This window comes from Protopterus annectens, chromosome 16.part0 (assembly GCF_019279795.1).
Source record: "Protopterus annectens isolate FY-2018-M chromosome 16.part0, PAN1.0, whole genome shotgun sequence".
Classification (NCBI taxonomy): Eukaryota; Metazoa; Chordata; order Ceratodontiformes; family Protopteridae; genus Protopterus; species Protopterus annectens.
The window spans coordinates 842,638,215-842,663,204 of NC_056750.1; the positions used below are offsets into that span (position 1 = coordinate 842,638,215).

Sequence of the window (24,990 nt, forward strand, 5' to 3'; positions counted from 1 at the left end):
GTCAATCTTTTATTAGATTTTCAGTTAAAAGCTTATTTGAATAGGGTAACAGCTCACATAGTCAACACACAGGAATTAATTCATTGTGTTTCTGATATAGTATGGAGTTATGATTATTATTGGGTCACTATTGATGTAAAATCTCTATATACTAACATTGATAAACAATGGGGGCTTGAGTCGGTGTGTAATATGCTAAGTGAGGGACCTAGAACCAGTTTTTTGATTTATCTGTTGGAATTCTGCTTGACACATAGTTACTTTCGTTTTAACACTGAATATTTCTTGCAAATCAAGGGCACTGCGATGGGTGCAGCTTATGCACCATCGTATGCCATCATTTATATGGATTCCTTTGAAAGAAAATTTATTTACTCAACTGACTTTTTTAAGAAAAATGTGGTTTTGTATAAGCGATTTATAGATGATTTAATTTTCATCTGTAAGGGGGATATATCTGAATTTTTGGATTGTTTTGAGATGTTGAACAACAATGAACATAAGTTACAGTTTTCATATGAGGTCAATAGAAGTGAAATCAATTTTCTTGATTTGACTTTATTTGAAAAAGAAAATAAAATTCAATTTAGACCATATAGAAAACAAACATCAGTAAATATGTTTTTACATGCTACCAGCATGCACCCCCCACATCTAATAAATGCTTTACCACAAGGTGAGTTCAAAAGAATTCGGGATCATACTAGTATGCATGAGGAGATGGATAAGGAGTTAAATTCAGTACTTTTGAGATTACTGGAAAGGGGGTATGACTATGACCATCTACTGTGGTGTCGAGATGGTAGAACTGATGAGAACTTGTTAGTACCTAATGTGGTGGGACATACAAAACATTTGGTTAACATGAAAAATAATGTTGAGAAAATGTTTTTTGTAACTAAATTTACCCCCTTTTCCAAAAGAATGATTTCACTGTTTAGGAAATTTTGGTATCTAATTTGTCAGGATGACACTATAGGTGAGCTATTCCCAAATAATGTTATTTTTTCATTTAAAAGGGGAAAAAATTTAAAAGAAATTTTAAATAACAACTTAGTGCATCATGACAGAATTATTTCCACCAGAGTAGGCACGTTTGCATGTGGTTCGTGCAGTGTGTGTAATAGGGTTATCAATGTGGAACATATTAATAATAGAAGACATATATCCAAGCAATTTTTCAACTGCAAGTCAACTAGTGTAGTATTTATATTGGGTTGTTCCTGTACCGATATTTGGTACATAGGACAAACTAAAAGGATGGTAAGAATTAGGATTCTGGAACATCTAAAGGATATAAGAAATTCGAATCCATTAAGTCCAGTGATAAAACATTTTATTGACATTCATGGTGGTTGTGGTGACAGTTTAAAATTTAGCATATTAGGAAAACCTTAAATTTTTAGGGGTGATGATCTCATAGGCAAACTGTTAGAATTGGAAACTAGAATGATATTGAAATTCAACACTTTAAAACCATATGGTTTGAATCAGGAATTAGGCATATGAAAAACATATATATAGATATATATATATATATATATATATATATATATATATATATATATATATGTATATATACATTTATTTATAATATTTAATAATATTTTTTGTCATAAATTATGTTAGAAGTATTTTCTAATATGTTTTATGTATAACAATAGGATTCATTATATTATATTTAATTGCTATATTATATGTATCTGATTTATGAGTTTACTGATACTAGTGTTGGTTTGTATATGAATTTGCTACCTGATATATTGTTGAATTCACTCTTTATAATGATGTATATATATGACTAAGTATTCTTTGATGTTGAGGTCACTTTAACTTGAATTGATTTTTAGTAAATGAATCATCACAAATTAATTAATTGAATAATTGGTATATAAAGATTTTGTTCAGAATGAAGTAATTGTGATCCTTGAAGGCGAACTGCCGAGGTACCAGATCGTTGAATATTAAAAGAAGTTTTTTACTGGTGGAATATGGCTGTTGTGGTGTGTATTTTTCTGACTGTTATACTTCGTATGTTGTGGCTAAATAAAGCTAGATAGCTACCTGGATGAATGGTCTCATATATATATATATATCTATCTATCTATATATATATATATATATATATATATATATATCTATATATCTATAAGCAGTGCAGTGGTGCAGTGGCTGACGTTGTCACCTCACAGCAAGAGGTTCTCCTTTTCGATTCTTGGCTGGGGTCCTTCTGTGCAGAGTCTGCTTGTCCTTCTTGTGTTTGTGTGGGTTTCCACTAGTTTCCTCCCACATTCCAAAAACGTGTCTGGAATGTTTCTACCCAGGCCTCCACTGAAAATAGGCTCTGTCCTAGTCGGACTTTCCCGGTCAACAAATGTTAAAATAAATTTTAAAAAAAATGCGCACACACACACACACACACACACACACACACTGGCATTTGTTGACTGGGAAAGTCCACTGGGTAAACAAATCCATTTTCAGTGGAGGCCCGGGGAGAAAAGCTGCATATTTATATAAACACAAAAACTTCATATTATATTTATACAAACAACAAAAGCAATACATTATAAGTACAAATCTGGGAGAAAGCTTACATAGTTAAGACAAACTACTATTACAGAACAACATAATTGCAAAGCATATGTTATCCATGTTACTATACATGCAGGCTGTCGCAGGTAAGTTGTATTACAGAGAAAAGCAAATAGTAATGTTCAATAATAACTTTTAAGTCAAAGGAGTTGAAAATAGGAAGGTATTAGAAGGGAAACGATATATTTGAAATAAGTTATGGGATTAAGGGGATTTACATTTTATTCTACATGTACAGCTAGGATTATGTAAAAAGTGAGTTTTTAGTGCAGTTTTAAACGACTTCAGGGAGTCTAGTTGGGTAATGGAAGAAGGGAGGGTATTCCAAAGTTTGGCTATGTTGTAGGAGTACAGGCATTGTCCTGCTCTCTTGTTTGGTTTGGCTATGCTTAGAAGGAATTCATATATATACATCATGAACACATTACTGCAGCTGTCTCAGAGACTTAAGCATGTAAAGTTATTATTATTATTACAATGGAGCTCTGAAATTATGAAGTTATTATTATATTAATATACCATTATTATGACCAGAGTCCTTAAGGTCTGTAAACTGTATTCAGGTGTTAAAACAACTATAGATATGTATAAAATAGTTATGTTTGTTAATCAAGTCCTCTAATATTTAAATAAAACAATGTCAGAAAACAACATTGAGGTAACTGGCATCTCTAAATCGGCATGAGGTTGATGAAGTTGTCTTCCCAAAAAGAAGAATACTGATTTAAAAAACAGAGTCATTTGGTAGGTATTAAAGTGAGTTTCTTCTGTTGTGGTTCATTAGATCAAGCATAAAAGCTAAATATCTGTCAGCTTTAATTCTCAGTTAACAAGGTACTTCACATGAAGCAGGGTTTGATTCCCTCAGCATTTATTTGCTTATAGTGACTGAGCAAGTCACTTAACCAGACAGTGTTCTGGGGCATCTAGACTCCTTAATGGTCTCTTTGACTGCATGCCTAAATAGCTAGAACTACATCCCAGGGGATTAAAGCAAGAGTTGATTTTACTCCTGTTATTGACCTTTAACAAAAAAAGAACAAAACAGACATCTAGTGGGCATTTAAATAGTTTCTATAATTGTGACATCTCAATGTATAACTAAGCCAACTAAGCCTAGGCATGTGTTTTTATCACTAAGTAACAGGAAGCTTAAAAATGGTCATGACAAAAGCTGAATAAGAAGTGATGTGCTGTCATGTTGTTCAAGAAAAATGTGTTGAGTTATTTAAGAGCTCATAAATCAGAATATTTGTATTTGTCTGTCAAGCCAAGGACTGATGTATACTAGTTACTGTATATGTTTTGTTTCAAAGAATTAAAGTGTATTAAGGTTTGGTTTTGTTTTCCTGTTTGGTGCTGTGTATTAAAAAAAATGTAAAAACCTTTTGAGTGAAACTTTCAGAACTAGGAAACTAAAAAGGAGACTACTGCATGACTTTAAATATAAAACTGTACCTGAATAAAACAACAGTTCTGGAGGATAAGATGAAAACTAAAAGAAATCATATGCTGTGTGCCACTGATGTTATAAACATATTGAGGAAAGCGATGGACTGGTTTATTTTGTACAAGGTATCCTTTCATCCATTTTCCACTGACTTGTTTTATCCTTTACATGGTTGTGGGGGTACTGGAGATTATCCTGGTAGCCAACCGGTGCAAGGTGCTTTGAAAATTATTCTTGTCAGTATACACACACACACACACACACACACACACACACACACACACACACACACACACACACACACAATAAGAAAGACAGACAGACCAATGAATATCAATAGGAGATAGGAGAAAAGCGCAGTACTGTGTGAACACCTACATGGACACAGGGAGAACATGCAGCCGCTGCAAAGAAATCATCCCTGCTGTAAATCATACTGAAAAACCTCTTACTGTGATGCTGCAGCATTACTTACTCCTCCACAGTGTAATTGTACAAGCCTTAGGAGTAATGGTTTATATTGTTTTCTGTTATGCTAGTCGCAAATGTTCATTTTGTATACAAACTGCATAAGATAGCAAATGAAGTGTAAAGAGTCTAGGATACAATAAAGCACTGTGGAGTATTTAGTACCATCTTTGTTAAGGCAGTCATAGAATGCAGCTTGTGACAATGTGAGGTATTGTCAGCTATGCCAGGAGGAGAAGTAGGGCAATGGATGTGTAATATGCCAGTATAGCTAGCTGGAGTTTTGTAAAGAATTATGTCATTTGTATATCAAACTGATTTGTCCAGATGCTTGTGTTGAAAAATTGTATTTGTAAAGCTGATTGTGTTAAAAATGCACCAACAGTATGTCCTGCTGGACAGAAAAAGAAATACACTTGTATGTCAGACTGTATTATAACTACTGACATTAATATTGTAGCAGAGTATATTGGAAGAGAAGAGGTTAAACTCAGCTTCAGCTAACTTTGAAGAATAGTGTGAAATTAAATTTCTAAATTTAGGCCATAAAAGAGTGTATCTTACAATTCTGATTGCAGCCAGAGATGAAATGTCTGTGCCAGAGAATGCTTTATTAGCTCCTGTAGGAAGAGTGGAAGTGTTTTGTTGTTTTATGACTTACAGAAGCTGCAGCAGATCTTAGCAAAGCTCTGTGTGTATGTATTATTGACACATATATGCAAAATTCTGGTTCATTTGCTAGGAATACAGGTATTGGAACCTAAAGTCAGATGACCAGATGTGTGCGATGTCATTCTGCAATCCATGAGAAAATGATGTTTTAATACTAGATGAGACTGAAGTCTCGGGGCAGTCTGCTTTTGGAACCTGACAAAGAAGGACCCCTCACCCACTTCATCTTGCTCTGCTCTAGTAAATGACCAGGGAATAGTAATTCTTTAGATCAGTCAGGAAAATGTAGTGAGCTTAGTTAAGTGCTGTTTTTTTCTGTATCTGTGTGAATGTATTCATCTGTGCTATTTTAATATTTCCTGTGGTTGAAACGCTGGTGTTTATTGTAAATAGATATTTAGTATTTTCATGTTCTTTTAATATTTATCATTAAATATATTTAAACTTTTCACTGTGGCTGGTCCTTTAGAGAATATTTTAACCTTTGAGAGTACTTGTATCTATTTGATGATTCTGTGGCCACCCCTGAAATCCTTACTGCATTAGTCAAACACTGTCATTTGCATTAATATTAATTTTACTCAGTAAAATTGGGTACCCTTGTAAGAGCCTTAGAGCAGCTGGCTTTGGAGTGTCTGGTGGCAGTGTAACTATCTTATAGTCTGGGCAGAAGGGGGCATAGCTAGTAAATCTGCGCCAGGGTGTTGGAGGACTTGGCTTGGACACTCGGCTGAGGATTCAACTCTACAGCTGTGCCAGTGGGGAGTCTTACTGGGGACCTGGAGAGAGAGAGAGAGAAACCCAGACCTCGGAATGTGTGTGTTCCCTGTGTGCTCTTAAGGGAAATTGTGCTTGATGTACAGAGCTGCATCTCGAAATACTCTGCGTATCTATTTTTGTTCCAAGTGAATGTCCCTCTCCAGTGTCAATGGTGAGGATTAAGTCTCCTTGATTCATGGCCACCGCTGAAATCTTTACTGCATTAGTCAAACACTATCATTTGCATTAATATTAATTTTACTCAGTAAAATTGGGTACCTTTGTAAGAGCCTTAGAGCAGCTGGCTTTGGAGTGTCTGGTGGCAGTGTAACTATCTTATAGTCTGGGCAGAAGGGGGGCATAGCTAGTAAATCTGCGCCAGGGTGTTGGAGGACTTGGCTTGGACACTCTGCTGAGGATTCAACTCTACAGCTGTGCCAGTGGGGAGTCTTACTGGGGACCTGGAGAGAGAGAGAGAGAAACCCCGACCTCGGAATGTGTGTGTTCCCTGTGTGCTCTTAAGGGAAATTGTGCTTGATGTACAGAGCTGCATCTGGAAATACTCTGCGTATCTATTTTTATTCCAAGTGAATGTCCCTCTCCAGTGTCAATGGTGAGGATTAAGTCTCCTTGATTACTGGCCCAGAGGGGTGGTATCACACAGCTCACAGTAAAATGTGTGGAACACTAAAATTACAAAACATGCTTGAGATTAATTAAGATTGTGAGTGCAGTAACTGAAACATTGTAATTATTAACAGTTAACTTCAGAACACTGAGTACATCCAAAGTATGAATTTAAAGTTCAGTAACGTGAGAAGATTCAGCATGTGACTGGCTAGCCTTTTGAAAAAAATAAAACATAACATGTAGAATCTATGTGACTTGCAGAAAAGTTGAGATTTTTCTTTATTCTTGTAATTATAAAAATATTATATATTAAAAAAGACGTCTTTAATGGTAAGCTTTTGTTGTAAGTGAGCCCTAATATTGGAGAATGTATTCGAGAGGTCATGCAAGAAAAATCACTAAAGTGAACTGTGCTGATCCTGCACTAAAGGAGTTACAGTCCAGTAGCCCTACTGCATTATTCTGCTTTCACTGTATTTCTAGTTGGGATTTCATATTTTACAGTAGTATTCATGTTTGTTATATATATATATATATATATATATATATATATATATATATATATATTTCCTTTTATAATCTTCATCATGTTCTCCTACGTAAATATACTAACTTAATGGTTGCACATTAATGGAAAAAAAGAAACATCCTTCAAGGCTGAACATAATAGCCACCTAGTCTTGTTCATAGGTGAATACCATGCTAACTGTCCTGAAGGGCCAGTTTAACCCTAGCTAAAAACCTGATGTCAGAATCAAATTGGGTCCTGTCTGTCTGCTGAAGATCTTAACTATTACACCAGATCTATTGGATAAGAATCAAACCCTGCACCTTGTGTTTGTGAAGTAAACATCTTAACCACTATGCCAACCCTAGTGTATTTGCAGAGTCAGATCAGATACAGTGGAAAATAGGAGGTTACTAGGCTACTGGCCCTAGTGCCTTTATAAGCCTAGCCATGTTATACTGTTGTTCCCTTATTGACCAAGTTGTGTGGTCTATATTTGCAGCATGAGTCTATGATCCGCACAGACTGCCCTTATCCAAGAAGGGTATAGGTGACACCCCCAGGGTAAGTTTATGATCTCACATTCAGTTGTCTAAGTTACGCTTAAATAGGATCATTGAGGAGCTCTGTTCTAATTGAATTGGGAGTTTGTTCCAGAGGACTGACAATCTTTGGGAGACGTATCTGTCTCTCCAGCATGTCCTGTTAATGTTGCAGGCTAGGTTAAGATCCCTAGAGTGAGTGAATCTTGTCCCATTTGACTTGTGGATGTGCAGCATTTCCATTAGGGCAGGGTCCAAGACTGCTCTGTAGGTCAGGCGCAAGTCATCTGTCATCAGCCTATAAGATAAAGAGTACAGAGACAGGGCCTTCAATCTGTCCATGTAGGTCTTTTTTTGAAGACCGTGAATTTTCTCTGTGAGAAACCTCTGAGGTCTCTCCAGCTGCTGCAGCTGTCTGGTGAGGTGCATACAGAAGGGAGCATTGTACTCTATTAGTAGTCTGATGAGGGATGAGTACAGGAGAGTTATACCACACAGCTGAAGTCCACGGAAATACTTTACTGCATAAAAACACAACAAATGTAAGCGCTTTCATAAGGCATCAATAACCAAACTTCCTCAGACAATTTTACCCTACAAGTGCTCACCGTTTTATACAAAAGATACACCCCCTTAATTGTTAAATTATTTTCCGTTGTAAATCACATCATTATAATAAAAACAGCATAGATCATATGCCCCACTACACAAAAAATATATTAAACTTTCCATATTTTAAATTACCTAATAAAAAATAAAATAATATAATACAATATATGTATGATAATGTATCATATAATAAATATATATTTTTCATCTATCCAACACTCTTAATTTCAATTTGCTGGATATAGTAATAGCCTCATTAAGACCTGGGGGTGAATGGGCATTAAGAGAAACCTGCAACCAGGTTTCTCTTTCTTCCAAAAACAACTTCCAGGGACCCCCCCCCCCTATCACCTCGTTTAACCTGCTGAATTTATCTTTAAAAGAGGTAAAAATATTAAAGACATATTGGAGAAAGCTGAGGGCGTGTTTACACAGGGAAGAATGGCACCTTTGTAGTATGTGTCACCAGTGTAGTCATATTTTACTTGCATCTAAAATTGGCATAAATAATAGGGAGATTTACATCAAAGGCAAATTTAGTTGCTATACTCAGGGGGTGGTATATGTAGCTGTATTTTCCCAATGTTCAAGTTTCTATGTGGGGAAAACCCAAAGGAAGCTGGCACAGCCTATATATAAACACCTATATGAGATCCGTCGGTGTGATGACAGAAATGCCTTGTATAGGCAAATCAAGACATTTCTAGACCATGTATTTAAATTTGTGGTCTTGCAGCAGGTTAAACGAGGTGATGGGGAGGTCCCTGGAAGTTGTTTTTGGAAGAAAGAGAAACCTGGTGGCAGGTTTCTCTTAATGCCCATTCACCCCCCCCCCCAGGTCTTAATGAGGCTATTACTATATCCAGCAAATTGAAATTAAGAGTGTTGGATAGATAAAATATATATATTTATTATATGATAAATTATCATACATATATTGTATTATTTTATTTTTTATTAGGTAATTTAAAATATGGAAAGTTTAATGTATTTTTTTGTGTGTTGGGGCATATGATCTATGCTGTTTTTATTATAATGATGTGATTTACAACTGAGACAAATTTAACAATTAAGGAAGTGTGTCTTTTGTATAAAACGGTGAGCACTTGTAGGGTAAAATTGTCTGAGGAAGTTTGGTTATTGATGCCCTACAAAAGCGCTTACATTTGTTGTGTTTTTATGCAGTAAAGTATTTCCGTGGACTTCAGCTGTGTGTTTTTTTGTTTTTACCTGTTCAAATTTTTTTTATTTGGTTTACAGGAGAGATATAACATCCTTAGCTCTGGATGCAATGCCCTAACTTATGAGATGTGCAAAATAGAAGGCCTTCCTTACCACTGTGGATACATGGTAATCGAAATTAAGGTTGCTATCAAAATGTGTTCCCAAATATCTCACCACGGGGTTTGAGCTAAGGGGGGGGGGGGTAATGTTAATATTGTAATTTACAGGGATTACCCTTTGCTGAAATGGATGATGATGCATTTTTTGAGTTTAGTTTAAGCCCATGGCTTTGGCCCCAATCATTTGTCTGTGGCTATTATGTTCAGCCTTTTTCTGGTATGTCAGCATTTTTGGGGGACTAAATGATTGGACCCAGTTTGCAGTCATTGGCGAACTCAGTAAGCCACAGGCCATCTATTTTCACCTAGACTTCTGAGAAATAGATTCCAAACAGTTGGGGACCCAGCACAGATCCTTGTGGTACACCACTGGTAACTAGTCTGCTGGTACAGGTGGAATCCCCAACTTTGGCTGAATGCGTTCTGTTGGTGAGCCAGTTGGCTACCCATCTAGTGAGGTATGGGTTAATAACTCCAAAAACTTGATAAAAAATACACAAGGAAAGGGACGGGTCACAAATCACGCCAGCCGAAGTAGAAAATATATCCTTTTACTTGTGAGCGCTTTCATGCATATAAATACATGCACTTCTTCAGATTTGTGACCCGTCCCTTTCCTTGTGTATTTTTTATGAGGTATGGGTTAATTCCAAGTTTTTAATTTCTCCAAATCTTTTGAGTTTCTAATACGATGACAGGAATGGACCCCATTCCTAAGTCAAAGTATGATTAAAGTTCATGAAATTAGTATTGTTTCAATCTTTGACGTTAGCCACAGCACTCCACAATGTGCCCAGTAATGACTCCTTCTGCAGTTCATATGGAGTTACATGTATTGGTAACCTATCTAAATATGATTGTGGCTCTTTTTATAAGACCTGTTGCACCTACTACTATTGGAACTGTCTGGGTATCTTTCTTCCACACTGGCTTCATTTCTGCCTGCAAATCCTGATATTTTATGACTTTGTGCTTCTCTGTACTCAAGATACTGTAGTCACTGGGTGTAGTGATTTCAGTGAGCAATGCTACGTTTGTCTTCTTTTTGTGGACCACTGTATCTGATTTTCTTGCATCTATCTTTTGAACTGTTGGTAATGGGTGATCCCATGTGATGTACACTTTATAATTTTCTATGATGCTTTGTGGCTTATATTTCCAGTGTTTTTCAGCTACTTTATTATAATGTTTGTATGAAGACTGGTAGAGATGGGTGAAGGCTGCCAGCCTAGTCAAATAGAATTTGGTCCATAATTCTGTCTTTTGTAAATATAAATGTTGAAATACAGGCTTGTTTTCTTAAATGAAAGAATATGCTGTGAAATGTTGAACTTAAAACAATGTAGCAGCATTGCTCTCTGCTGTAAAGAAAGCTAAGTCAAGCATTTCTTGTCTGTCCTTTGAAACTGAAATTATTTCATGACGGTCTTTGGTGTTAACAATTTGGCTCCGGCCGGGCTAGATGAAGGCTTCCTGCCTATTGTTTTAAGGCTAAAGTTAATAACCAGAATTTACATGTGGAATCTCCTTTATTGCTCTGGTTTCTGCCTAGGTGTAAAAGAATGTAAATGCCGTTTCTGTCAGCCTGGGAACACAAGGAAAGTGTAAAAAATGATGTAATGGGAATCAGGACTGTAATAGCAATTTAAACAGAGAGAATCAGAAGGCTGTAAGGATGTAAATATTGCTGATTATGTTAGTACCTAGAAAAAAGAAAAAACAAATGTTGTTTGCACTGTTCTTACTATGTATGCTTGCAATTCACATCTTCCTGACTGTTTTTACATTTCTGTTGTATTTTATCTCATGCATTTGTAACCTTGATTGCACTGCCTTTGGAGCTTTTCTCCCCGGGCCTCCACTGAAAATGGGTACTCCATGGCCCAGTGGACTTCCCCGGTAATCAAACTGAAAATAAATAAATAAATGAAGGCATTAAGCTTTTTTGTCTTGATCATCCAACTCACAGCACTGTCTTGCTCATATGTAAGTTATCTTAGACTTGTGTTTTCTTTTAGAAATAGGAACTAGAAAGATTAGACTGTTTTTCTGTGATGTCAGAACTTTATTACTGATTTATTTTAAGTATTTCTGTGTGATCTCTGAACTCTTGAGTAGCACTGTGTAGTAGAAAGTATTGTCTTGTGTTTTGATTATTTATTATTAAATATTTTAAAACCTTTTAACTGTGGCTATTTTGTGTAGAGATAATTTAAGCTCTTAAGAGTACTTGCATTCCTTTGGTAAAATTGAACAAAGCCACTCTAATAGCTTTAGCCCTGGGTTATATTACCAATTGGATAATAATATTGCACAGTAATCATTGGACACCCTTTTAAGGGCCTTTGTGTAGCTGATGAGTATTAGTGGGTGGTGGCAAGTGGAACTACGGTATAGTCTGGGAGAAAGGGGCACAGCTGGATAAACTCTGGCAGCCTTCTCCAGGAGTGTCTGTGTGGTTGTATAAACTCTTATCTGAAAGTGTGTGTGTGTGTCAGCTACCTGGGCAGGGACATGAAGCACTGGTTGGACAGAGAGGGTGCTAGAGGTTTTAGCTTACCCACTAGGCTGAGATCTGGACTCTATAGCTGTGCCAGTGGGGAGTCTTATTTGGGACCTGGAGAGCAAGGAAGCGACCAGCCCCGGACTGACTGTGATCTCTGTGTGCTCTTAAGGGAAATTGCACTTTACTGTGTGTATTTGTTATCCTTTCCTCATATATGAGATGCCCTCTTTGGTGTTAGTGGTGAGGGTTAAGTTTACTTAATTGCTGGGCCAGGGCACTGGTGTCACAGTTTGCACAATCCCCAGTGCAACAGTCTTGCTACATTATTATGCCTTTCAGTGTACAGTCCTTCATATCAGAACCAACAAGGTGTGCAGCTGTTTCCAATTCTGTTTTACAAAACCTACATTTGTCTGCTTCTCCCATATGTTCAACAGACTTTGTAAACCAACTTGTACGTAGCCAACTATCTAGGGCCACCAATATTAACCTTTCATCTTTTGGTTTGAATTTGCCTCTCCTTAACCATTCCTGTGTTTGATCCAAATCAACATGAGTTTTTTTCCAGGAGTTTTCTATACGTGCAACTATATTTATGTATTTTTCACATTTCTTGCCATCTCATCTGATCCTTCACCTTATATATATATATATATATATTTTTTTTTGTTTGTTTATTGGCACATTCAGTTGCTTCCTGACTTTTATCCACCTTTGGTTTGATCTCCATTCCTGTTTGATGCTGATATGCTTCTGCTAGACTAAGAAGGGAAATCATCTTAAATTTATTCTCCTCATGTTTCAATTGGGTTTTGTGAGGTCAGCAAATATGTATGCAGTCCCACGACTGCAGATCTATACATGTAATCAATTTCAAGGAGGCTCATACTTCCTTCATAATGGGGAATATATAATCTTGGTATAGACTAATTTTTATAAATCATTTGGTGAGCATGGAGCATCCTTCTTGTTTTCCAGTCTAACCTGTCTAACATGTTTTAGGGCCAATCAATCACTTCAAAGCTGTAAGTTAAGACAGGAAGAGCAAATTGGTTTATAGCTTGGACTTTATTCCTAGATGTCCATGCTGTCTTTAGTATTAATTTAAGCCTTTTAAATTATTCCTTACTGAGTTTTATTCGCATTTGTTCATGTTTTATTGTTGATCCTTCATCAGTTCCCAAATATTTATACGCTCCCTCTTGCTCAAGTTCTTTTATATCACATTCTTGTCCCAAACTGATGTTTTCTTGGTGCTGCAGCTTTCCTACTTTTGCACATTTATCAAGACCAAATGACATTCTTATATCATCTGAAAAAGTTGGCTACTACCACTTGTGCTTTCAGTTCCTCATCTGATGAGCTGTACAGCTTTAAATCATCGACAAAGGGAAGATGAGAAGTCTTTACACTTTGTTGCTTTCTGGGAGTTAAATTATAGCCGCAACCTAATATGTTAAGCAGGCAGCTTAATGGGTTAAGGGCAAGGCAAACGAGCAATGGTGACAAAGAGTCACCCTGGAATATCCACTTTTGGATTTTTTATCCCTGGAATAATAATTTGTCCTTTATTATGGCTTAGCTGCAAAGTGGTTTGCCACGGATACATGGTCGCTGTGATGTAGTTTATCAGTGTAGGGTGTATCATACATTTTTAAGCACTCTTTTATCCTGAATGTGGGATACTGTCAAATGCATTTTTGTAGTCAATCTATGCCATACTTAGATTTGTCCCCTGTTTGCAGTTCTGCACTGTGACTTTATTTAACAACAAATGATCATTTGTTCCATATGATTTTCTTTTATTGCCCTTTTGTTCTATTGCCATAATTGAGTTTTCTTCTAAATGACTATAAACTCTGTCAGCATGAATTCCAGTATATAGGTTATACGTTGTCGGAAAGGCAAGTTATTGGTCTAAAATTTTTAGGTTAGCTTGCAGGCTCACTTTTAAGAAGGAGCATTGTTTTTTTTTGTTGTTAGCCAGGCTGGTGTCTGTTTGGAATACACATATAAATAGTTCTTATTCATTGCTAAATCTTCGTGCAAAGATGTTGATACTTTTAGCCAGAAGTTAATTACTTCATCTGGGCCTGGAGTTTTCCATTTGGAGGCTTTTCTTAACTTTATCTCAATCTCTCTGGCTGTTACCTCATCCCATTTCATGTCTTGTACATTTGAACTTCTAATTCTTTCTTTTACTACTTCTATCCATTTAGCATCTTTGTTATGTTCCACAGGATCTTCATAAATACTTCTCCAAAATGTATCTATTTTTTTTTTTTTTTTTTGGTGGTCTTTCAATTATTTTACCTTGTTTCCCAGCTCTCTATAAAACTTTTTTGGGTCATCAATAAATTGCTTATTTTGTACTTTTCCTTTATATTTATCTGTGTATATTCTAAGTTGTTCTGCATGTGCTGATAATTTTAGTTTATTATTTGCGATATTGCATGATAAATCCTGATCTGTTATAATACAGCATGTTGCTTTTATCACATCTATCTTTCTGAGTATTTTTATTGATCTGTTCCCTATTCTATACTCTTCTAACAGTGACAGTTCTTGCCTTAATTGCTTTATAGTTTTCTCTATTTGATACTTCAGTGATAGTATTCGATTTCTCCCCTTCCTTTCCCTTACTACCCTGTGTTCTTGTGGTAGAATTTTATCTGTTATTAATTTAGCTGCACAGTAATATATTCTGTTTACTTCTATTATATCGCATGGATCTCTATGGACAGCCCTAGTTACTGTGTTCATTTGTTTTATAAAACTTCTAACTTTTTGGTTTTATTAACCTTCTGCAGTATATGTTTTTCATTAATCTTAATGTGTCTGTCTATCTCTATTAAATCAAGGAACTCTTTTCTTAGCTCATTTTCTTCTAAAGTGAGGGCACATTTTTCTGTTCTCCATTTTCTGTGGGCATTCTATAGAAAGTTATTTAGGATCTTCCAGTTTCCACTTCCATCTGGGTGAGTTTCTCAATGGTGCCTGAGTTGGGGATCGTGTCAAAAGCCTTGGGTAGGTCAAGATGGGCTGTATGTACTGTTTTGTCTTCATCCAGGGCTTTGGTGAATATTCTCGAAGAGGTCCACAAGTTTTAATGAGCATGCTCTACCCTTAATTAAGCCAAATTGGGTCAGGCAAGAGTTTGAAGGTCACCTATGTCTTTGTTGATAAGGTCCATGATGATTCTCTCCATGACCTTGCAGGTTAGGCTTATGGGTCTCTAGTTCCCAGGGTCAGTTGATGGACCCCCTTCAGGCAAGGGAATTACTGTTGCTGTTTTTCACTCTGCTGTGACAAAGCCAGTACTTAGGCTGTGGTTGAAGAAAGTGCCAAGTGGTTCCACTAGGTCCTGTTGTAGACCATTTAGCAGCAGCTTGGGATGTTGTCCGGCCCCATAGAGGCTGTGTTTTTGGCCATGTAGATTCCGGTTGTGACCTGCTCTTTGAAGGTACTAGGCAGAGGACTGGTGACAAGTATGCTGTGGGGTATATGTGGTGGGGACAGGGGGGTGTGAGATTTGCACCATATCTGTCTGCTAGCAGGTTGGCCATGTCCTCAGGGTCAGTATGAGTGGTATCATCCAATACTAGTTTGTCACAAAGCTGGGCCTTCCCTTTTATATTTCTGATGTATCTAAAGAATGCATTGTAATTATCCTTAGCTAGGGATGCTAGTTTAGCTTAGTAATTGGCTTTAGAGAACTTTATAAGATATCTAATTTGCTTGTTCAAACTGTGGAGGGTATCCTTCCTCTGCTGAGTCAGTTCTCTGTTGTTCTTATAAATTAGTTTCTTCCTCTTGTTGTATAACCTATTTTTGCTTGATGTCTACCAGAATGGCTTGTCTTTTTGTGAGGACCTTGTTTTGATCCATTCAGCTACAGTTGAGTCAATAGATTTGTATAGGTGTTTATGCAGGGCATTTGCCTACACCTCTGTATAGGAGTCATTGTTGACAGTGGTAGCAGGGAGTTTGAAACTATTTATGCCATCTCTTAGGAGGCTATAGATTGGTTGGAGAATTCTTTCATCATTTTTGCTGTAAAGAAGGGGAAGGTATGAACATTACTTCAAACAAGAATGATTTATGATCAGACCTTACCAGGGAGGGCAACATAGAGGGGGTTGTGCAGGCGCCCACTATGTTGCTGAGTACTTCGAGCCCTTGTGGGGGTACAGACTATCTGTTCCAGAGCATTTGCATTAACAATGTTCAGGAACCTTAGGGGGAGTGTGTTTGTACTCACATATGACTGACAGTTGATGGAAGGATAGTTGAAATTACCCATGACCAAGTTGTTTGGCTGTATAATGAGTGACTTAAGTAGGTCCGGGTAGGCAGAGTGGCTATCGTGATTCATGCTGGGGGACATATAGCTTAAAATGATATGGAGGGAGGTTTTACCTATAGTTAGTTGGACTTGGAGTAGCTCTAGGGAGTCATACTGTTTGACTAGTCTTGAGGTGTATTTGTCTTTAATGAAAATGGATACTTCACCTTTGGTTATTTCATGCTTGTTATGAGGTCTAAACGTGTGGAAGGCATTGTAGTCTTGCATGGCTAGGGTGTGCTATGCTACCTTGAACCATGTCTCTGTGACTGCACAGACACCGGCATCTTCCAAGGTAAGGAGTGCTTCCAGTGAGTGCAGTTTCTGATTTAGACTCCTAGCATTAAGCAGCATGACCTTGAGTTTGTCTCTAGTGGATTTTTTTACATCAGGAATTTTGTTGTTATCAGATTGCCTGAAAAAGGCAGTATGGGGAGGCAAGTACCTTTGCTAGTAACTGAAAGCGAAGAGGTGACAGGTGAAGACCATCTCTGGCAAAGCAGTGTAGTCTGTCGACCATATCTTCCCAGACCAACAGACACTGAATCCCCCTGGACTGACACCAGAAGCTAAGTGAATTGTTGGAGTCAACCATTTGTTGTTTATATTCAGGCATCATCCTGGGTGAAGGTAGAATGCTGCTTAGGGCTAGGGACATTCCTGCCTGGGACACATAATCTGAGATCTCAGTCATGTCTCTCTTCATATAGTACAGTGAGGTACATCTCCAGTCATTCACTCCTATAACAGTCATAATGGTACTTGTTGTTGGGAGACTTGAGTGCTTGCATGATCTGATGGATCCTGGCACCTGACAGGCAGCTGACCTTGACCTTCTCTTTGTCCAGTCTGGTGAGGGGGACATCTGTGTGTCTCACTATGGAGTCACCTATGACCAAGACATTTGGTTTTGAGGTACTTTGCCTTAGGGGCTTATTGGCTGAGATACTGTTGTGTGTATTATTATGTGTAGTGGATTCTTTTTGGTCTGCAGTGTGTGCAGTAGGCTTGCGCTTGGGAGGTCTCTGATCCTTAGGTAGGCTTCTAGTGAGTACCTCCACTTATGTGGGTTTATGTGTTGTGAACTTATATGCAAGAGGTGAAGTGTGTGTGCTGACAACATGTTTGATATCTGGTTTGTTATGTGATAGAATTGATTCCAAATTCATAGTATAGATACATCTCTCACATGTTGTATTAGTTTGTTTTAGAAGTAACTGGTTGTCAGTATACATGAAGCAATTGCTACATTGCCTCGGGATGCCCATGTCAATCAGGCTTGCTGGAGAAATGGTGGGAAATTATCTGTCCATTATGGCACGTATGTACTGTAGTAACTAGTGGGGTGTGGGCTAGATGGATCAGGTTTTGCTGTAAGACTAACAAGAAGCAGCTATTCTATGGAGGGCTAGGGTTAGAAAACTGCATTAATGCTTCACAATGCACAACTAAGTTGCTTGCAGGGCAGCAGTGCAATCTCTGAGCACCGCCAGTAAACTGACCGCAAATCCGCACAAACATGACACTTAAATACAAGTGAAGTTAAATGATTTTAAACAAAGTAACCAAAGGGAAAGCCCAAGACTGAGTCTTACTCCAGCAATCCCCGACTCAGATGGGTTCTTGGCTGCACATGTCTGCCATAGGGGGGGCCTTTTTAATATAAGATGGCTAGTTTTAGTGCTCAAATGATACCCGACAATTTAGATCCAGCAAGCCTGAATTTAGCCAATGCTATAAAATGCAGAATTACTAGAAATTCAAAGTGCAGAAAATCACAGTCACAACAGCAAAAAAAAAAAAAAAAAGCAGCAGTTCAGTAGAATACTCCCACAAGAGTGTAGAGTGTGAAATAACTGGTCTGGAACACAAGTGCTTAAACCAGAACAAAGAGCCTTAGAATAACAGGCACAATAAGCCTTCACCAGCAATTCCCAGCTTAGAAGGGTGTAGGTTACCCTCTCCTCCCAAAAAAGTGTTGACTACAAACCTTCTTAATGTAAAACAACTGGCCCGAAGCCCACGTACTCAAACCAAAACTAAGAGGCTTAGAATAACAGTTGCAATGTAATCGGGCTACTAACAAGCAGTAATAAATGCAGCAGAATAAATGCAATTGAACACTTTTAAGAACATGCAGCAAAAGCAAAATAAAGTAGGAAGAAAGACAAGTACAGTAAAAGCAGCTGAATAAAGTGCAATTTTTAAAGTTAAGTGGGAAGGGAGGAAATAGAAGATAATTCAAGGTTAAGAAACTAAGGGGGTTGGTCTTCCCAACTGATCTCCACATACCCAGTAGAATGAGCTGAGGAGATAGGACTGGGAAGAGATTCAAAAATCAGATTAAAAGTAGTGCGGGCAGCTCAAAAAACACCAAAGTTAAGAATACAACAGCTGGGCATGTGGTTATGAAAAATAAAAATACAGACAGAGATCAGCAATATTTAGGCAGAGTACAGCAAGCAAGCACTCCAGCTAAACAGAGATGCCACCAAATATTTCTAGCTAAATGAGGAATGCTATTTCTCAGCTCCTCCCACTAATTAGCTGATGTTACTGTTTGCAAAGAAATTCTTTGCTAACTTTTCTAACTGACCCTAGCTAAGACCTCTTAAAACTCCAACAGAATGGAAAACTTAAAACAAAACAAAGTAATACAAGAAAAAGATAAAAAAAAGAAGTAACCAAATCTTAAATGAAAAACTTCAATTCAAAATAAAATGCAGAGATCAACAATATGCAGGCAGAGTATAGGGAGCAAGCCAAACAAGCACTCCAGCTAAATCTGATCTGGAAAAGGTCATTTGAGGGAAATAATGGCCTAGCTGTTAGTTTTTAACAATGTGTAACACTTAGAGGTTGAAAGATTTTTTAAATATCTTTCTTTCTTGAATAGGCCTTTATTTAAAGAGTGAGAAGACAGTTCATTATTCTCGTTTACTGCTGATGTTGCATGAAGCAGTGGATAAAAGACCTGTGTTCACTTTTCCACCTGTTTTTTTGGTATTATACATTACTAATAAAAGACTTTGCTGCAAAAAAAAAAAAAAGACAGACTAGAGTCCTCAAAGAGTTTCTTAATTATTGTGGACTTGCAGTTTCTTCACAACCATCAACACTTATGAGAGCTTTCCAGCCTTTTGATGGGAGGTACAAGAGCCCTGTCATGAAAGCCAATAAATATTCAATATTGTAACTTGAGGAGATCCACTCCCCCACCCCCAGTGGTACATTTTTTGTTTTGAGTGTCTCTTCTCTGCCTGCATCAGACAGTTCTTTCTTTTCTTTTGACACAGCTTCTCTTTTTTTTCCAGTTACTTTCTTTCTTAGCAGGTTGGTCAGCTAGATTACTAGGGCCCCTTTTCACTCATGTCTTTGTTACAACAACCTGGATTGGAAATAAGAAATACAAGTAATAACGCAAGACGGAAGCTCTTCTAATCACATATAAAAATAAGCAGGTCATAACACTGGAAACAGTAATATACATTAAGGAGCTCAATAACCAATTATATATTTCAGTTTAACTTGGCAAGTAAATTCATAATTTATGATAGTCTGTGTAAAGTTCTCATTTTCCTTATTTTATTAACATTATTAAACTTTTTATACTGCAACAAGCTCAAAGACATTCAGAATAGAAATCGGTTATAATTTGTTTACCACAGTTGTAAAGAAATTAAAAAAACAGGCAAGGGAATTCTTACATGTGATTTGCCTACCACAATCAAGCTTTTTATCGAACTCCAGTGGAGAAGGCATTACAGACTGGCCATATCAGGCAAAAAACTAATAATGCTAGCCATTTCCTGCACAGAAACAATAGGTTCATTGAAAATATGGCATCCCTCGGATGGGTGCAGCCTCTGAAAGAAATGTATCCACCATACAATCCATCCCAGATGTTATACACAGGATTCATCACTTCCTCCCCGCTAAAGATGAACACCACAGGAAAACCACTATAAAACTAAATGGCTACCTGTGAAACAACATGCTGACTTTCTACTTGTTTGTCAGCTGCTTAAACTTTTCAGAAATGATATTTACTCCCCGTTAGCCTCCAGACTATTCAAGCATGCACAAGATTCAGCCTTAGAAATCTTAACCACTCAGATTACCTCCTCCAAATCTCCAGAACTAGGCATCATTGCAAAGACCATGCTTTATCAGTCCTTGGTTCCAAACTGTGGGAATCTCTCCTGTCTTTTCTAAAAGATCTTTCCCTTTTCCAATCAGAATTAAAAGCACATTACAAGACTCTATGACAATGTAATTGCTCTCTTTGTGCATTTGAATGCCAAAGTAAGGTGACTCATACAGATGAGAGAGAACAGCTGGGGCTGACCCAGCAGCAAGAGAAGGTGATCCTGATGAGACAAGAGGAAGGGAAACCACACCTGCCAAGGCCAAAAGGGAACAATGATTATCACTGTGGCCTTTCTGGGCAATAGTTTCTCAAAAAATTTTAATGAGAGAGGGGTAGCAGGAAAGGCCTACAGGAGACTGGGGGCCAGCGGTGGATCAGGGCATCACTGAGTATAAGGGCAAAATGCCTACTGCACTTGGTGTTGTAGGGGGAAGCAAAAAGATTGCAGCAACATTGGCCCAAACAGCCAGAAATCTGATCTGCCACTGTTGGATTGAGGGATCACTCATGAGGGAGAATGATGGATGTGCTCAGCTTGTCCACTAGAACACTGGAGTTCCCCAGAATGTCCATTGCTGTCAGAAAGCAGTGAGTAGACCTCACCCATTGCTATACTCTCACAGCTTCATGACACAAGCAGTAGGATTGTGCCTCTCCATGTTTGTTGATATACCAGACTACTAGCATTTCCATCTGGATTACAATCACACCTAAGTGGGAAGCATCTTGAAAGGCCTGCAACCTCACATCTTCAAGATGCTGATGTGAAGATTGGAATCTGTGGGGGACCACATGCCATGTACTGTCTTTCTCAACAAATGCCCCCCACCCTACATAGCCATGGTCACTGTGGCTTGTAGGGAAGGTAGTACAAAGAGATGAACCTGAGAGACTACTGGGGACTCCAGCCACCACTGGCTATGAGACCTGCATATATTTGTGAGCAAGACCTGAAAACTCACGGGCTGATGTCTTGTTCACTATTGAACTGACAGGGTCCACTGAAAGACTCTTTTGTGATATCTGGCAAGAGGAATCAAGTTGATGGCCACCTGCATCAAGCCTAGGATTTGTAGAATCATTTTCACAGGTGGCTTCTGACATGACAGTAAAGCAGGTGTTTGCTTGTGAAGAGTGGAAATTCTGGTTTGTGGAAGTTTGACAATTTGCAATTTTGAGTTCAAAAGCACTCCAGTAAATTCCCAGGTCTGGCCAAGGTGAAGTTTGGACTTAGTTGTGATTACTGTAATGCCTAGTATTGAGCAAAAGTGGAGCAAAAAGTCCCTGTCATTTCTGGAGGGAGTGGTTATGAGCCAGTAATTCAGGTACAGGAACACTTGGAATCTCTGAAGTGTGACATGAGCTGCAACCATGGCCACGCACTTGGAGAACACCTGGGTGGACTGTAGTGAGACCAAAGGGCAGGGCTCTGAACTGGAAATGACTAGCCCTAAGCCTGAAGTGGAGAAACCTCCCGGACTGTCCATCCATCTTTATATGGTATTATGCATCCTGGAGGTCGATCAAGCACATCAAGTCATCCTTCACTTGGCAATGAGAGCATGGACTGTACTATGACCATCTGGAATTTTGTTTGTTTCACATCAAACAATGTAGGCTTGAGGTCCCCATTAATTTTTTGCTATGAAAAAGAATCTTGAGAAAACTCTGGTTCATTTCTGGTCTGGTGAGATCTCTTGGATGACTCAATTTCACAGCAGCTTTTCTATTTCTAAGGCTGCTGCTTCCCTTTGGGAGGATGAAACATCAGAAAGTTTGATAAAGAATGGTGGAGAGTATAGGTAGGGACTGGAGTAGCCTCTGTTTATGATTCTCTGAACCCAAACATCTTGAGTGGTGGATGTCCAGGCAGTGAGGTGTATTGTTCATGCTGAGATAGCATTTCTTTAGCTTTTGGACTAAAGAGTGTCAATCCATCATAAGGGGCACTGATGAAGAATGTCTTAAGTGTTCTGCAAAATCATATAGGTGCATCCAGGCATGTCTCCTAACAGTTATGCTGGTGCCTGTAACCTTAGATGTGCCTTCTTTGGCATTAGAGATGAGGTGCATCGAAAAATTAAGACAATCCCAAAGTTAATAAATATTACCTGTGGCAGGCACCATTTTTTAAAACTACAACTCCCTTGTCACTATCATATGTTCATTCATCAATTAACTCTGTTACCTGATTGTTTCCAGTCCCCTCATAAGAGCAACTAACAGGGTCTCTACCCGCTTCTCTCCCCACCCTGCCCCCTATTCCCCCCCACCCCCAGTGGTCCCACCTTTATTACACTCCTAAACCCCTCCCATCTTTCCAGTAGCCAACCACAGTGCTAACCCAACACTACCTCCTCCATTTTCCCACTACAATCACACCTCCTCAACTAACATGTACAAGTATACCTTACCTATGCTCACTGCATGCACTCTCCTTGCATATCTTACATCCTACTAAAGCTCTATCATTCCCGCACTCAACCACTACCACTGTACTACTACTCACACCACCACTGATGTCTCACCCTCACTCAGCTCCCCTCCCACCAACTCAAGAACCATCCCTATGCACCCCTCACATATTCTACTAACTATATTACTCAAACATAAAGCATCCCTACAACTTAACATAGTAACCCTCCCACCATACCTATTACCCAAAGAGCACAATCATAAAGTTTCCCTTATAAACAAACACATTCAAAAACTGAGAAAACTAATAACCTCATGCATATCAAAGCTAGCCCTAAGTGGAGATGCCCACCCCAACCCTGGCCCTACCATCTCCAACCCCAATCCTCATAATCAGACTAGAAACCACAACTTCTTCCATATTACAGCCAATAGAAAGCCAAATGACTTCCTTCTACTAAGCCTAAATATTAGAAGTATATCCAACAAAGTCCATGAACTCCATGCCACCATAGACTTGTACTCCCCAGATATAGTCATCATGACAGAAACCTGGTTAAAACCTCACATAACCAGTCAACAAATACTCCCTACAGGTTATGGCATACCAAGAGTAGACCGGCTAAACAAGAAAGGAGGCAGTGTAGCTATAATATTTAAACAGCATCTAAACATCCAGATCTTAAAATCATCAGCTCTACAAATAGGCAGTGAAGAAATAATATATACCAACCTCAAAATAAACCAAAACAAAACCATCAACATAACTGGATGCTACTTTCCACCTGGCCAAAACATCCCTCCACTAGAAAACCTCCTCAGCTGGTCTACCCACCATCTCCCCCAAGAAACTCATTTTAGGTGATTTCAATATTGACTGGCAATCCTGTTCTGGCAACCATCCAACCCATCATGTAAACCTTCATGGCTTCACCCAACTAGTCCAGTCGCCAACCAGGATAAATAAAAACTCCAGCAAGCACACTACCCTGGATTGGATACTAGTCAGGAAGAGCCCCCAGTCATATATAACAGGCTGCTTATCAGATAGCCTCAGTGATCACTCCCCAACATTCCTACTAAAAAATACCTATACCAAGCTAAACCTGTCATCTACCGTCAGATACGTAAAAAAAACCACTCACATTCATCTCATCCCTCAAAGAATGTAACTGGCATCCTCTAAAGTACCTCAGTCTTGATGACGTAGTTTAATTTTTTAATACTACTTTCCTGAGCATCCTTAATTACCATGCCCCCATAAGACTTTCCAGAATCAAAGCATAACCCTCCCTGTGGCTACAGAAAACCACTAAGTCAGAAATGAAAAACAGGGATAAAGCCTGGGAGCACTGCCGCAAAACCAAGATCCCCTCAACTAGACAGAAATTCCTAGAACTATGCAATAGAGTCAAAAAGCTAATTAAACAGGACAAATTCCAATACTAGCAGTCTGCCCTAGACTCCTCCGAACACAGCCCCAAACAATTCTGGTCCTCCATAAACTCCATCCTCCACCCAGGTAAAGTCAGTACCCCTCCTCCTAACATCCCTCACTCCTCAGAAAATATTGCTACCTCGTTCAACACACACTTCACACAAACCATACTATCACTAGCTAAACAACACAACCCCCTCCCCTCCAACCCACACCTTCAACTACTAATCTCCCCACTGCCTTCTCTTTTTTTCCTGTACCTACCTCCAACATAAAAAAACTCTTAACTAAACTTAAACCCACCAAATTAGCAGCAGACAACCTCCCAAGTGAATACCTACAAATTGCAGCTGATGCTCTGGCCTACCCAGTATCCATCTTGATTAACCGATCTCTGTCAGAAAGTTATGTTCCCACACTGTGGAAAGTATCACATATAATTCCCCTCCACAGAACTAACCAATTACCGCCCCATACCTATTCCCTCTCCACTCTCCAAAATAATAGAGAGATGCATACACTCTCAGGTCTCAGACTACCTCCTTACTAACAACCTTCTT

General features: G+C 38.4%; 1 protein-coding gene across 1 annotated transcript in view; it reads left to right on the forward strand.

Moving 5' to 3' along the window:
- The first annotated feature begins 306 nt into the window (after positions 1 to 306).
- Positions 307 to 24,990, forward strand: part of LOC122790669 (serine/threonine-protein kinase Sgk1-like) — a 135,514-nt gene continuing 110,830 nt past the window's right edge. Inside the window, exon 1 of the mRNA XM_044058191.1 lies at positions 307 to 821. Coding sequence (XP_043914126.1) covers positions 307 to 821 — 515 coding nt within the window. The remainder of the gene's footprint in view (positions 822 to 24,990) is intronic.